Source organism: Corvus kubaryi, unplaced genomic scaffold (genome assembly GCF_017639235.1).
Source record: "Corvus kubaryi isolate FWS band 111438036 unplaced genomic scaffold, C.kubaryi_AGA036_p1.0 136, whole genome shotgun sequence".
NCBI lineage: Eukaryota > Metazoa > Chordata > Aves > Passeriformes > Corvidae > Corvus > Corvus kubaryi.
The window spans coordinates 3,914,832-3,929,429 of NW_024580670.1; the positions used below are offsets into that span (position 1 = coordinate 3,914,832).

Consider the following 14,598-nt stretch of genomic DNA (forward strand, 5'->3'; position numbering starts at 1 on the left):
GCCTGAAAGCCAAGGCAGATGGGTAAGTGGGTGAAATCCTCATGTAAGTGTCCTCCTTGTTTCTGCCTTGGATGTTCAGAGCATCAGGGAAGGCTGGAGAGCCATCAAGCTGCCAATCCCACATCAGCACATCCAGTGGGATGGACAGAGATGTGGTCCCAGCTGCCTCTGCTTCCCTCCCTGCAGATGACACCCCACACCCTGCCACAGAGAAGACACCTACCATACCCCAAATGAGCAGGGGAACAGCTACAGCTAACACAGGCCTTGGGAGGACAGTGGGACAGAACAGAGGTGCAGAACAAGGGATTTTAGTAGAGAAATTCTGTCGATTTGCAGAACAACTGACTGTTTTTTCTAGGCATTGCCTCTTTGGATAATTCTTTCCAGACCTAATATGCTAATAGGGGCACAACCTGTCCTGTATCCTCTCGCTGGCCACCACCACATTCCAGCCAAGGACTGGAAAAGCAAAGAAACAAAACCAAAACAGAAACTAAACTGTGTGTTAAGGGGAAAAGAACCCTGCTCCCTGCAGGCAATCTCAGGAAGCCATGTGGCACCAGTACAGTAAATAAAAACTGAACACGTGTCCTCTTCTTGGTCCCCTTGGAGACAGTGGCAAGCCAGGGATTAGCAGCATTCATAGTGCTCCTACTGGTTTCCATGATGAGGGACACAGAGGAGACTTGTGTGGTGCCTGGGGAACTGGGAGAGGCAGAACTGGAAGGGACCACAGGGACCCATGAGGGCCCTGGAAGGGAAGGAAGGTGGGCTGCTTTGTTTATTAAATATGAGCCTACAAAACCTGCTTTGGCTTTGGTCTCACCAGATCCCATCGAGGCATAGGATAAATTGCTTGTCCGTGGTGGGAGCAGACCTACAACGATGCCCTCCTGAATAACTCCTCTTTTGTGTTTGGTAGATTTCTATGGCCATGGAAGCCTTCCCATATCCTTCCCCCATGGCCCAGTAAAAATTTTTCAGTGAAAAATGACCTCACTCTGTATGTTAGATGTGTGGAGAGAGACCCTGGCTCCACCAGACAGTCCCCTGACCACAGCTCACAGCTACTGACCCATTTTGGTGAGCAGGGGAAAGCTGTTTCCCACCAAAAGCAATCAGCAGGAAGAAAAAATTCTGAAAGAATGTTTCCCCAAAGTCCAGCTAACTGCCCAAACCAATTCTCTATCTTCTTGGCAGGAACTCTACATTTTTTAAAAGACATATCTGAAAATTACAGAAAGGCATTGAGTCTCTGCCCATCACATAAATCCACAGCTCCTTCTGAATCATTCAGAACTGTGCTGCCCTGGACTTTGCCAATGCAGTCACACATCTGCACCAAAGTCTAAATAAAATCTGTGTGCAAATCAAAGGAGTAAATTTCATGAGTAACTAGAAATCGTTAGTTTTTGTGGTATGTTTGCAGCTTTTTCTTATTCTAGCACTGTTTCCTGAGCAGACTCTGTAATATTCCACTTCAATCCCTCTAAGCTGCTGGGAGAGCGTGTACTTCGCAATCAAAGTGATTCATGCAATTACATGAGCCAGTGCAGAGTAAGGGAGTGAGAATCCCTAATCTAGAACATTAGCACTTATCTGTTAAATGCTCTTTTTTAGCGTACTGCAGAACCATAATCTCATTCCTTATGTAAGGTTCTTCAGGGACTACTATGACAACAGCAGTGCTGAAAAGCAGCGTAATGAGACACCAGGAGCACTGGGAACAGATCGCTGCAACAGCAGGTCATTACAACAATTTCTTGTCTGACCCCAAAAATAACATCACTTGTGGATGCTTTTTTATTGCTGAAGTTCTTTGTCAATCTGTTTCATTTTTATTAGTGCATTCACGGGGCTGTTTCTCTTTGTACACTGATTATTGACTTGGTCTGCAATATATAACTAAGAATAGAAGTGTGGCTATTCCCAGGGGATGACAAGACTCCTGAAATCATGCCATAAACTTTACAAAGTTTGTTGATCTCTTGGAAAGAGCTTGGAGATGAGCTACCAGAACCACTTGTTGGCGACGAAAATGTTGCTGTGTAGTGAAACAGGTATTGTGGAATTTGTTTCCAGCTTATTACACATGGAAGGTGAAAATTCCTGGTATTAGAGGGCTTAATATCATGTGCTGGTCCAGATCAGTGAAATCCAAACAGAAAATGAGGTTTTAAGAGTTGGAGTAGTTTGCTGAGGGAAGTTGTCTTCACTGTTGTAAGTCAGCGCTTGGTATCTCTTGAGATATGTGCTAGTTTAAAACAAAACTTATCTCTCTACATTTAGGATTCACTAATGAAATTTATGTCTCGATTTGGTAAGAATTCAGACAACAGTGCCTCTTCTAATCCCAAAATCAGCATTTGTGTTTAGACTTTTTAAAACTTAGTTTATTTGACGTCAGAAGAGGCCAGTCATGAGCATGAGGTGTGTGGATACTGCTGCTCTCCTCACCTGCATCCCATCCTGGGGCAGAAATGCGCTGAGCTCTCAGACAATGCTACAAGTTCCCGCAAGCAGCAGCCCCATGGACATCTCCAAAGGCAATTCTGCGTGTGAGAATTGCGTCTCACAGCCTGAACTGCCTCTCATGTTCTCCACATTACGCAAACCACTGTTCATGTGATCCAGCATCACACCGGGGGTGCCCAGACTTGCTAAGCCACTCACACCTCGGATCCCAGTTGGCTTTTACAGTTTCAGTGAGAGCTGCAGGTATGAAGCCTCCATTTCTCTGCCAGGCTGCTGCTGGCAACCTGAGAAGGCACTGGCCAGCTCCAGCCACATCAGAGAGGGAGGCAGGAAACTTAGAAGTCATTTACAAAAATATTTGCAACTCAAAAAACATAAATAGTGGTTGCATAAATGCTGGGGACACAAATTAATGTCAGCAGAAATGGTCTCTTCTGCCTCATGTACAGTCCCTAAGAGAGAGGGAGCAAATGACTGAGAAGGGTCTTGGCTGGCTGGCTGTGAAGCCTCCACTTCACCAAACATTAATTATTGACCTAAAGCAGAAATGTTGAGTGAAAGAAGGACTGCATCCCAGTTCAGGGTACAGCTTAGAAATTTATTCTTGAATTACTTGTGTGTTCGAGTTATTTCAGGCACTACAGGCAACTGATTTGAGGTCTTTCATACCTTGGGAGAACATCACATCTAGACTATACATTTTTATATATATCTTACATAAATAAATACATTCTTCCTCCATGAGTCAGCAAACTTTCCCCATTTTGCTGAATCAAGACCATTGTTGGATATACAGTGTGAAAGATTAAACAAATTAGATACTGTCGTTATTCAGAGAGTTTTTAGGGCAAAAAGATAATTCTCCTGTCTCACATTACATGCTTTTTCTCATTTCTTTTATGAGAAAATTATCTTTTTAGATAGAGGATGTATTCACATTCTCAGTCTTCAAAATTCTGTAAACTCTGTAGTGCTTTATCACTTGAACAGGCCAAATAATTATTTTAATGCCTACTCCTAGATAGTGTTCAGTAGAATTGAGGCTTTAAGAAGAACCAGAGAGACCCACCAACTGCACTGAAAGCTAAAAACAGGTATTTCACTCCAGACTCTTAAAGCAGCTCGGGGCTTTTGTATAATCATTGTCATACTGTGTCAAGTCTAAAATATTGTGATTAATTCAGGGTGATGTTTCCTAATTCTGATATTAGAATTTTTATGGTGGAAGATGTTTACTGGATTTGTGAAGGCAATCTGAAAATGGGACTTTTGGAGTTCCCTCTTGGGAAAAAGCCAAACCCTTCCCAAGCACAGCCAGAGCTGGACCTCCACTGCAGCTTTGCCCACAGGTGGCTACACTGGATCCTCCTGCTGGGTGCTCCCATATGGAAGGAAAAAGGTTCTTCTGGGGTAGATTCCTTTATACCAGAGCAGTATCAGGGGTGTCAGTGGACAAGTATTTGTGTGGAGGATTGGGGACGGTACACTGTGCTTATTGTGATAAAGCAAAAGAGGCTGGAGAGTTGTTTCTGCCCTGTGCTGACCCCAGGTGCCCTACGGGGTGCTCTTGGTCCTGTACCAGCAAAGACTGAAAGGATACAGAGAGAAATGTCACATGTTTCAGAATGAATTTGTTCAGTAAAAACCCAACTACGCAAAAACCCTTTTAAACGAAGAAAAGTAATATGAAGCTACTCTTCAAAGTGGATCGAAGAAATAAAAGAACTTCTGAAACTGTGGTGCATTCACGAGATGGGCAATGTGAAGATTTACATTTAAGACATGTTGTGGATTTTTACTGCTTTTGCAGTAAACCAATTGTAATGACACTGAAATTCAGAAAGTCCTCTCCTCAACTTTCACCTTTTCTTTAAGAACAGGAATGATATAATTGGAATTGATTAATATTTCATTACAATTTTGTAATCACGCAAAGGCCATATAGAAGTGCAAGGTCTCTTCTGATAGCAAACCAGTTTTAGCACAAGTTGGTAGTAAGACTGTACACATTAGGGTGGCTTCTATTAAGTCTATAGCATCCCCATTGTAATGTATAATGCTGCCCTTCCAGGCTCAGGACTGACAACCTTTCATGAATGATACTTTTTATGTCAAATGGTTTTTACAAGAAATGACTGAGTCGACACAAACCTGCACAAAATTCTTCTCTTCCCCCTTATTATTTCTCCTCAATTTTACAGTGTTTTTAGAAGATCAGGAGGTTTAGAACTGAAAGTGATGATTTGTTTTTAAAAGTTCTGGGCACCTGGAGATTGTGCAAATAATCATTCCTGGCTTCCATTTATTTTTAATTTCTAGGATACAAATAAAATTTAAAACAAGCTAATCCCTTCACCTGATTTAAACTGCCGATGCTTCAGGCAGCAACATGAGTTTACAACAGCTAAGGATACATCCCAGTTATTTTTAATCCTCTCACATCAAAATTGGCTTATCCCAATTTGCTTTTAAAGCATCCTTGGAGTAAGGCTCTATTTACTCAGCCCATATTTGTCTTGGGAGCACTTGTACAAAATAACCGTAAGCACCCAAAAAGGCCACGTTTGTAATGAAAACACCTCCAGACAGACTGACCCCCCGAGGGGAGGCCACTAAGGAATCGATTCGACAGCTCCTGACCGGGACTGAACCGAGCGGGAGCGCGCGAGACACTCGGTGTGTTACTGCTCCCCTGCAGCTGCGCTCAGACTCGCCTCAGTCAATGAGGGAGACTGGCTGAGGCCTCAGGGAAATGTGGGCTCTGCAAAGGCTCAGCCTTCCCAGTTGGAGCAAAAATATAAATTGAAAAATCTGTGGGGGAAAGGGACCTACTTGTGAGAGCGGGACACGCTGGAGGAGGGGAGCAGCGCAAAGGGCCCAGAGAGATGGAAGTGGGAACAGAGAGGCAGGAAAAGGGACAAAAAGGGAGTTAGGAGGGAGAAGAAAGGGAAAGAGAAGCATAAAGAGCTGGAAAAGTAAGGAAAATAGAGAAGGAAAACAGTGAGAGAAGCAGGGAAGGAAACACTGCTTATGTTTTAGTGATCGAACGGGGCTCTGATGCTCTTCACAGGGGACGGAGGTGCCCAAAGGTACCACCGTTAGTGGTTACATCTTGGTTTGTGCTAAATTTCAGTGGTGTGCATGTAGAAACAGGAGCTCACTGAGACCATGAGACCATTAGTGCTGGAAGGAGCCAGCGGTGTACTGGGTCTGAAATGGGGCTCCCTGCTCCCAGTGCTCCTTCTTCTCACCATCTTCCCATGGATCTTTGGTGGGAGCCAGCCCTGCTGAAGAAGAGAGCTGTTTTCCTCTTGTGCCCCTGGGTGCCGTGGGAGCCGGGAGGGCTCAGGCCGGGGCAGGAACTGCCTGTGGCAAGGAGGGGAGAACCACAGGAGAACATGAATTCAAAGGGGTTCTGGGCTTCCAGCAGGAACAGGGATTGGTCCAATTCTTACCGGGACTGTGGGGCATGTTTGCTTTGATGTTGCTCTGCCCCAGACAAAATGAGGCGTAGCCTCTGTGTCCCCCCACAGCCATGTCCACAGCTCTGCCATCTGTCAGCAGAGGTTGGATTGGGAGCTGCAGGTGGTGTCTGTTCCAGGGGCAACATCAGACCTGGGTCTGCTGCAGGCCAGGGAGCTTGAGACACACGAGCAGAGGGGACATGGGCACCAGTACAAGCTGGCTCCAGTGGCTGTGGGCTACCACTGCCCCACTGTGGGATGTGCTCTGACCTGCTCTGGATTACCTCCTCCTTCAGCAGGATCTCCTGTGGATCTGCTGTGTGCTGTCCTCGACTTGCTGCGGATTGTCCCCATCATGCTGTTGGATGTCCTCGAGACCTGCTGTAGGGTGTTCCTTCCCCCCCAGCCCTGCTATGAGATGACCGCACGCCGGCCCTGGGACGTTCCCCCAGACGCGCTGTGGGATATTTCCCGCGAAGCCCAGGCCGCCCAGACCCGACGCAGGACGTCCCCATCAGGCTGTGGGATGTTCCTTCAGCCAGCCCCGGGCTGCCCCCATCCCTGCGCGCCGCCCCCGCCCCTCGGCCCGCGGCCGCGCACCTGGGCGCGGTGTGTGCGCACGGCGCCCGCGGCCGCGACGCTGCCGGGCGGGGGTGACTCAGCCCCGGCTTTATAACGCCGGGACGGCCGCCGAGCCCGGCTCCGCTGCGCCGCACCGCGCCCGCGGGGAGCGCCGGGCCGCGGCACCGCACCATGCGGAGCCTGCGCGGAGCCCCGCCGGCGCTGCCCCTGCCCCTGCCGCTGCCGGTGCTGCTGCTGCTGCTGCTGCTGCTGGCCGCGGGGCACGGCGCCGTCATCACCGGGGTGAGCGCCGCCGCTCGGCACCGACGGCACCGACGGGAGCCGGCACCGGGCGGGCTGGGGCTGGCCGGGGCTGCGGGGGCGGGAGGGCTCCGCCGCGGCAGCGGGGACGGGAGCCGGGGTTTGTTCGCGGGGAGTGATAGCGGGACTGGGGAGAGCCTCCCGGGATAAGACATGCCAGGAGAGAGGGGAGTGCTCTGCCGTGCGGGATGCCCGGGGCTGGTCTCTCTCTGGGTGAGCGCTGCCGAGACTCGGGGTCTGTCCGCAATCGGTGATGCCAGGACGGAGCGGTCTCGAGTGCGGTGACGGATGGCCGGAGCTGGGATAAGTGATAACGAGGACGTGGGAGGGAAAGCCAGGTGATGAGAGATGACAGGGCTTGGGGGTCCGTCTGGGATAAGTGATATCGGGACGTGGCATCTCTCCAGGGGTGAGGGATGCTCGGGGCTGCGGGTCTCTCCTGATTAAGCGGTATCGGAGCCTGGGGGTCTCTCTGCGGAGAGTAATGTCAGGATGTGTCAGTGTCTGCGGTGAGCAATGCCTGGGTCTCTGAGGTGCGGGGATGCCGCAACGTGGGGTCTGTTCCTTTGGGGTGAGGGACGCCTGGACTCGGAGAGGTTGTCTCCAGGCTGGTCCGGGAGTGTGCAGATATTCCTGCTGTTTTTCCAGGGCTGGAGCTGTCTGCTGTCTCCTCTCTCCCCCATGCAGCCCCAGCTGTCCCCAAACCTGCTCTGGGATGGTCTGGCTCAGGGCACTGCGCTGCCCACTGTGCACCCCAAGTTCCTCCAGCCCCTCTGTGTATAGGGCAGGATTACAACCCTCATAAAATGCTGCTTTCCTTCTTCTTTCTTTGGCTATGACTGTGCTGCTTTCCCCCCTCAATAGCCACCCCTTGCAAATAAGTCTCTGTTGTCATTGTTTTTAAACTCAAGATCTACTCTGGTTGTGAAAATACTTTTTTCCTAAAGACGTTATTCAACCCAAAGCGTTGCATCACTCTAAAGTAAAATCATTCTTTTAAAGTGTTTGCTTTGGATTAATAACCCAGTGCTTGTATTCCTTTGAGAGCTTACATGTCTTTTGTAACCATCAGAAGTTGCACTCACAGCAGCAGATTTCTCTGTGGCTGTCCAGGCTCCCTGTCCAGATCCCTAAAGTCCATGAAACAGCTCATGGGCATTTTTCTGGAAGTCAGATCAGTTCCCAGGACTGATTATTTTTTTTAGAGCAGAGAATGTGAAGGAATTTTTTAGTATTTGAGGATTTCAAGTTTCTTTTAAGTAGAAACATTCCTAGCAATGGAGGAGAAGTTTATCTGTTATTAGAGTTGTGGCTACACCTTTAAAGCATAATTAATCCATTAAATAAAGTAGTTGTGAGGCACTGAATAATAGATCAAGGACAAAGCAGATTCAAAAAGTAAAAATAGATTAGAACTAGAAAATGTTACTTTATTAACTATTGCAGAGCATTTCTGCTTAAATCACTTTGATGCATTTTTGGCTTTTGATGAATGGGCAAATCTCAGATGAGAGCTGACGTAGGTGTTCCCCAACCTCTGAGCCTGCAAGATGTTTTTCCTTTGCAATTTAAGGACTTTTTAAAAACTTTCCTCACTTCAGTGGTGGTTCCTGTGCTGACACCAGTTGCCTTTGCAGCTGGCATTTCACCTGGGACATATTCTTGGGCTGATTTTCCAGAAACCGTGTTTAAATGAGGTGCTCATGTGGTGTTCGGAGATCAGGAGTAGCAGCAGGAATCACACATTGCAGATGAGCAGGCTGGAGCACTTGGGTTGAATATTTTCAATACTCATCACCCATTTTTTGAAAGGGAGCCTTAAAAGTTCTGCCAGAGGTAAATATGTGCGTGTGAGTTTTAGAAAGAAATTGTTCAGCCTGAACATAGAGACCCTTGCTTGGTAGAACATACTCGGGCGTGTTTTTCAACTGAGTGGCACTTCACCCCAGGACCAGGCCCACAGAGATGGATGGGGTTTGAGATATATAACTGAGGAAAAAAAGGGAGTCAGGAGCTGACAGGTGAGAAACAGCAGAGCCTGTGACTCCAGCTGAGCAGTGGGCACTGGTGTGCCGGGGGCAGCCAAAATCACTGGACCTGCATTTTTATTTGTGACCAGGGCAAAATAAGATCATTAGAGTGCTTTTTTTTTAGAGAGAGGTCAGAAAGTGAACGTTATCTGCCTGGCAGGCAGGAGTCGTGGTTTTATGGCCATATTAGTCTTAGAAGTAAATGCTCTGTGTTTGGGCTTACCTGCAGCACAGAGCTCTGTGTTTAGGAGTTGTTTGATTCACACACACGATTTAATAGTGATCCTAACGCAACAGCTTCTTCCTAAATTACTGGCTGATCTTTAAACATGTATTTTGATCTGGCTTCTGCTGGTCAGTGGAGTATTTACCCAGTGAGTACAGTCTAGTTATTTATCATGTAAATCCCAAGGTGAGATCAGTGAGTTTTTCCCTCAAGAGCATGTTTACTCTGATATGCGTCTTCCCCAGAGCTGTTATCATAATTTACGTACTCTTTATGAGTTTCCCATTTACGTAGTGCTGACCAGTTACTTCGGTCTCTCACTGCTGCTGTCAGACACCAAGAGCAGTGAGTTAATCAAGCTTACATTTGGGGTGTAAGCAGAACCTTTAACTGATGGCATTCCTCACTGGAGAAAGGAGACTGGGTTTTGCATTAAATCCATATAAGCTTTTGATTAAAAATTAACTGAAAGATTGCAGTAACTTGTTTTCAAACCCTAATATGTCAATTGCTCTTCATGGTTTGTGGGTTTTAAAACATACCCACTAGTTTGCATTTTGGTTTTTGCTTATCTAAGCTGTACTGGGTAAGTGGCTAAAATATTTTTTGCCTCCCTTGAAGGGGAATGCTACCACAGCAGCAATTTTTTGGATGTGGACACTTACGCAAAGCTTTTCTTAAGACCTCTTCTAGCTACATGTAATTCTAGATAATAACCACAGAATCCAGATTTAAACTCTTATTTTAGCTACTTCCACTTGGACTTCTCTAACCAAACTATCGTGCAGTTTTGCAAAGGCACTCACAACCATGATATTGTCATGTGAAATTAGAAGGAATAGTTACTTTAAAGTCATTAAATTAATGGATGATTTCCTATCTTAGCTCCTCCATAAGACTGGTTAGGTGACTCTTTTTGGGACTCTTTTTGGTGACAAGTTTAGTGCAGTTGCTCCTTGCTCCTGCCTGAGCTCACTCAGGCACCGATCTGGGAGCTGGGAAAGCAAGTGGCACGTGCCATGGTCTATCAGTGCTCAGAAGTTGGGACTATAAATCACTGACAGTCCTGGGTTTGGCCCCGAGCAGCTCTGTGTGTGGTCCTGGCTTTAAACAACCCGCTCTCAACTCCGAAATGTGCCAGCAGCCTCCACGTTCCAATCCATGGGAGACACAAGTATTGCAAATCAGCCTTAAATCTTATTATCCAGCCTTAATGAGCCATGATAACTTATGGGGTGCCAGAGGCAGCTTCTGAGCACCTGATCTGTCCTATTTCTGGACTACATTTATTATTAATTTAATTTGCTTAATGCTGTGTTGAACTCCAGGCCTGCGACCGAGACCAGCAGTGCGGAGGCGGGATGTGCTGTGCCATCAGCCTCTGGATCCGCAGCCTGAGGATGTGCACCCCGATGGGAAACCTGGGAGACGAGTGCCATCCCTTGAGTCACAGAGTGAGTATGTCACCGGGGGGGCTGTGGGGCTGCAGCAGGAATGTCCTGAGCTGTACGTCACATGGCATAAAAACTACAACGTGGTGGAAAGGCAGGGAAACTCCCCATTCCTTACAATATCCAGACACTTGTATCTGTATGGGAACAGCGATGAAGGTACCTACGTAAGGGAGCACATTACTGTCAGAATTATGTTAAAGAGAATCAGAGGATGAAAGCACTTGAAAGCACTACACGCTTCCCAGATTGTTTTCTTATTAGTTTGTTGTAGCTGCTTTGTTTCGTTACGTGATCCAAAACAGTGTTAGCAGTTCCCCAGCCCAGCCTTGCCAATCCTTGCTCGGGTGCTCAGGAACACAGCAAGTGCCACCGACCCCAGTGCCAGTGGACAAGATCCTGTCACAAGTATAAAAACATCACCAGCTAGTGCTGGGACACTTGGTGCACTGAGAAGGTGTTGACACACACTTGGAGTTAACTCCCCACAGGCTCTCTTTGTTTCTATTCTACCTATTAATTTCAAATATCCATGTATGTATACATAAATACACACACACATATCTAACACCAGTTACATACTAGTACATTTTTAGGTGATACACAGTATTATTAATACAATTATTTTAACAAGTACATTTCTTTAAGGCTATATAATTATGTATTTTATATGCAGTCTGAAAAAAGCTGCTTATTTAAAACACAAAAGACTGAATGGGATGGTACCAGGGAGCTTGAGAACCTGGTGGTCTTCAGAGCCATCCTCAGGGAAGAGCACAGCCCAAAGAGTCATCGCAAGTGAAAGATACAAGGCAATAAATTCAGATCATAAACGTGCAGCTAGTTAGCTGCCTCTCTCACTGTTTCTTCCAAGGCCTGGCTTCTCAGCTCAGTATCTACAGTTTATTCTCTCAGTTTTAGGAAGTTTAAGGCTCTATTTTATTGCAGTTAAATTTTTAAAACTTCTGCTGTGATATTGGGGACCAAATTGACATTTTTACTATGTAATGTAGCAGGTTTTTCTTGTAAGGGCTTTTTCCATTACCACGGATTAGGATAAGAGAAATTGTCTTCTAGAGGGTTTTATGAACTTACTGTTATTGGGCAATAATTTAAGCTGTCTGATATATTTCAAGCTGATTGCTTGCATAATTACAATCAGAGAAGATGCCTGTCCACCCCAAACTTAGTCACCGATGTTTATAAGCTTTATGAGGTTAATTTTAGATTTTTGATTTCTCACCCCACTGCTCTTCCTGGGAAACACAAAGCAAATTGATTTACTGTAGAACGTGGAATGAGGTTATTTTAAGGATGGAGGGTTTGCTCAATGGTTCCTCTCAAGTAAATACTTGTGTAGGGAGCAGCTGGGTGCCCTGATCACCAAAACCTTTCATTTACCTGCAGGACAGGTCAAAAGCAGGCACCACAAATGGCCATGGCACCGCAGGGACCTCCAGAGGAGCCTGGAAATTCCTGGAGAAGATGGTTGGCACTTGGGGTTCTGCTTTCTAGTTTGTTCTCAACAACTAGATGGTGATGGACTGATGCCGTTAGCAGGTCCGGCTGGAATTTCGAGGCAGGGTCTGAGGCAGGGCCAGGCAGGGTTTGCAGGCAGGGCCAGGCAGGTGATCTTTGGCAGCGTGGGAGTCCTGCTGAAAGGAACATTTCCTTGCAGCAAGTGGAATGTTTTGAATAAATCACCTGAGCTGTTGTAAGGCTGAGAGCTCAGGGTTTGGGGTTTGCTGCAGTGCTGTGTGTGGGCACCCAAAGGAGCGATTCCCACGCGGAGTCCCCAGCACCTGTGGTTGGTGCCTCTCTGCTCACACCGGAGCAGAGGGGCTGTGGTGGGTGGCATGGGGAACCCCACTGCATCCCTTGCACTGGGGCTGCTCTTCAGACAGTGCTGGGCAGGAGGCTGGTGCTGGCCCAGGGCACTGCAGGTGATGTGAGCCCTCTGCCCACCCCCTGCCCCCGGCGGGCTGTCACTGGAGTCAGGCTGGTGCTTGGCACCATGCGCGGGGAACTGTGCAGGACTTCCTCAAAGACAAAATTTGTACACTGACACAAGAAAATCTTGAAATATTAAAATTTTAGGCTCCAACCACACAGAAATCTGGAAGTGAGGGAATTAGGGCTGGCTGCCTGGCTGGTAGCAGTGGCTTTGTACCTCTGTGCCTCCTTTGCTGCATCCAGGGAATCCTCAGTGTGTGCTGCCAGCTGGCAGCACCAGAGCTCCCAGACATTTCCCACTGGGCTGTCCTGCTTGGCTCCTGTAAGAAACAGAGCTTGTGACCAAGTTGTTGAAGAGTGTCAGTGCATGTGCACGTCATGGCACAATTAAATTTGTCTAATGTACTCCATATGTACTCCCTGCAGCACAATGTGGCTGGAGGAGGGTGGGATGAAATAAGAAACCTCTGCCCTGTGGTGAAAAGGATCCTGCTCAAAGGGAGGTCAGGCAAGGTGACCTCCAGAAGTCCCTTCCAGCCTGATTACCACGGGATCCCAAGGTTCCCAGGTCCTGCTCTGTGCCATGTGACAAGGCACGACTCAGGATATGCAGAAAGCCCTGCACAGTGGCTGTTAACGTGGTGTTAAAGGCCAGTGCAGTTTCACAACAAACTCCTTTATGAAACAGGAGTAAATGGAGAACATGTGTCACAGATGCAGATTTACACAGCAACAGGACTGTTAACATCCTGCTCTTAACCGTGGCTTGACCAGGGTGTACAACAGGGTTGGCTTTGCCATCTGCTCTGTGCTGCAGCTCGTGGGGATCTCTGGCTGTGGAGAGAGGGAATTAGGCAGCATTCCCCATAGCCCCACTATTCCTCCCATCCCATCCCCCCAGCCACCAGTGCTGTGGTTCTCCCTGTCACTGACGTCCTTGCTTTGTCCCCAGGTCCCCTTCTCTGGGCGGCGGATGCACCACACCTGCCCGTGCCTCCCGGGCCTGGCCTGCGTGAGGACTTCTCCCAGCAGGTTCAAATGTTTACCGGACTTCAGAAAAGAAGACATCTTTTTTTAGCAGGAGCTGTTCTGCACCAGAAAGAGCCACTCGGTATTTTCGTTCTCTCGTTATTGTGACAAAAAAGGGCCAGCCAGGGGAAGCCCTTCACCACATTTTCCTGCCTCACCAACATCAGCTGGAGATGAGACACTGCTGTTGTGGCCAAGGTTTTCAGGAGGGACTCGCAGTGGAGGATGCTTTCATTTTGGGGTAGCAAAATGACATCTGCTAGAGCAAAACTCTTTCTGAGGGCAGGGGCTTGACCATTCCTGAATCATTTTGTAGTCTTCATGGGCCAGTTTAACCCCAGAATGAAAAAATCCAAGTTTATTGCCAGTTTTGGAAAAATCTAGCCACATTTTTACACTTTGGAATACCTGAATTGAACTGAGAGTTGAATAACTGCGTAGTGTGAAGAACATGACAATTGCCAAAAGAACTGTATTTACATTGCATTTCATATCATTATTAATATAATTTTATTTGTAAGTTAGGCGCACATCTAGGGTAAAGGTTTAACCAATAGATGTAGTTTTTACACTTTTAAAAAGTGGCAGGTGGAACCAAAGCATTTCAACATTCAAGAGCATTAAAAGATTTTGTTATTTTAGTATTCTAAGATGAGAAGTTGTTACTTGAATTGGTGTAAAACTACCTGATCATCTCAAACTATGTATTAAGATGTAGTTTATATTAAAGAAAATGAGGTTTATTGTAATGGGCTGCCTGACTTCTTGTATATGTATCAAATTTGCTGTGTAAAAATTCTGTATCAGAATAATGGCAGTGTATGATTTGACTTATTTTAATATTATAACATTATTTTGTCACTGTGGTTTTTCGTTTTTATTCAGTGTAATCTGTTATCCCACACTTGATTTCACCCAAGCTAGCAGAGCTCCTTGTGGATAGCTTAGCAAAAGATTATGTGCCTCTGGCTGCTTCTTGGGAAATTTGGAGTTTACAAGGCATGAACTCCTCAATCAAGCTGCAGTCTCAGAATTTGGAGGAATCTTGGTGTAAATAATACGAGAGGTTTTTCTTGGCTCATGCC

General features: G+C 46.9%; 1 protein-coding gene across 1 annotated transcript; it reads left to right on the forward strand.

Annotated features, from left to right (window-relative positions):
* Positions 1 to 6,684: 6,684 nt before the first annotated feature.
* On the forward strand, positions 6,685 to 14,379 carry PROK2 (prokineticin 2). Its single transcript, XM_042013975.1, has 3 exons — positions 6,685 to 6,806; positions 10,409 to 10,534; positions 13,437 to 14,379. Exons 1-3 carry the CDS (start codon positions 6,696 to 6,698, stop codon positions 13,560 to 13,562), a joined length of 363 nt encoding a protein of 120 aa, XP_041869909.1. The 5' UTR covers positions 6,685 to 6,695; the 3' UTR covers positions 13,563 to 14,379.
* The last annotated feature ends 219 nt before the right edge of the window (positions 14,380 to 14,598 follow it).

What these genes read in the sequence shown, in the direction of transcription:
- PROK2 (XM_042013975.1), top strand. Translation starts at nt 6,696, where the DNA reads ATGCGGAGCCTGCGCGGAGCCCCGCCGGCGCTGCCCCTGCCCCTGCCG. An exon ending in ACGGCGCCGTCATCACCGGG is followed by an intron (nt 6,807 to 10,408) that starts GTGAGCGCCGCC and finishes GTTGAACTCCAG; the next exon opens with GCCTGCGACCGAGACCAGCA. An exon ending in GCCATCCCTTGAGTCACAGA is followed by an intron (nt 10,535 to 13,436) that starts GTGAGTATGTCA and finishes CTTTGTCCCCAG; the next exon opens with GTCCCCTTCTCTGGGCGGCG.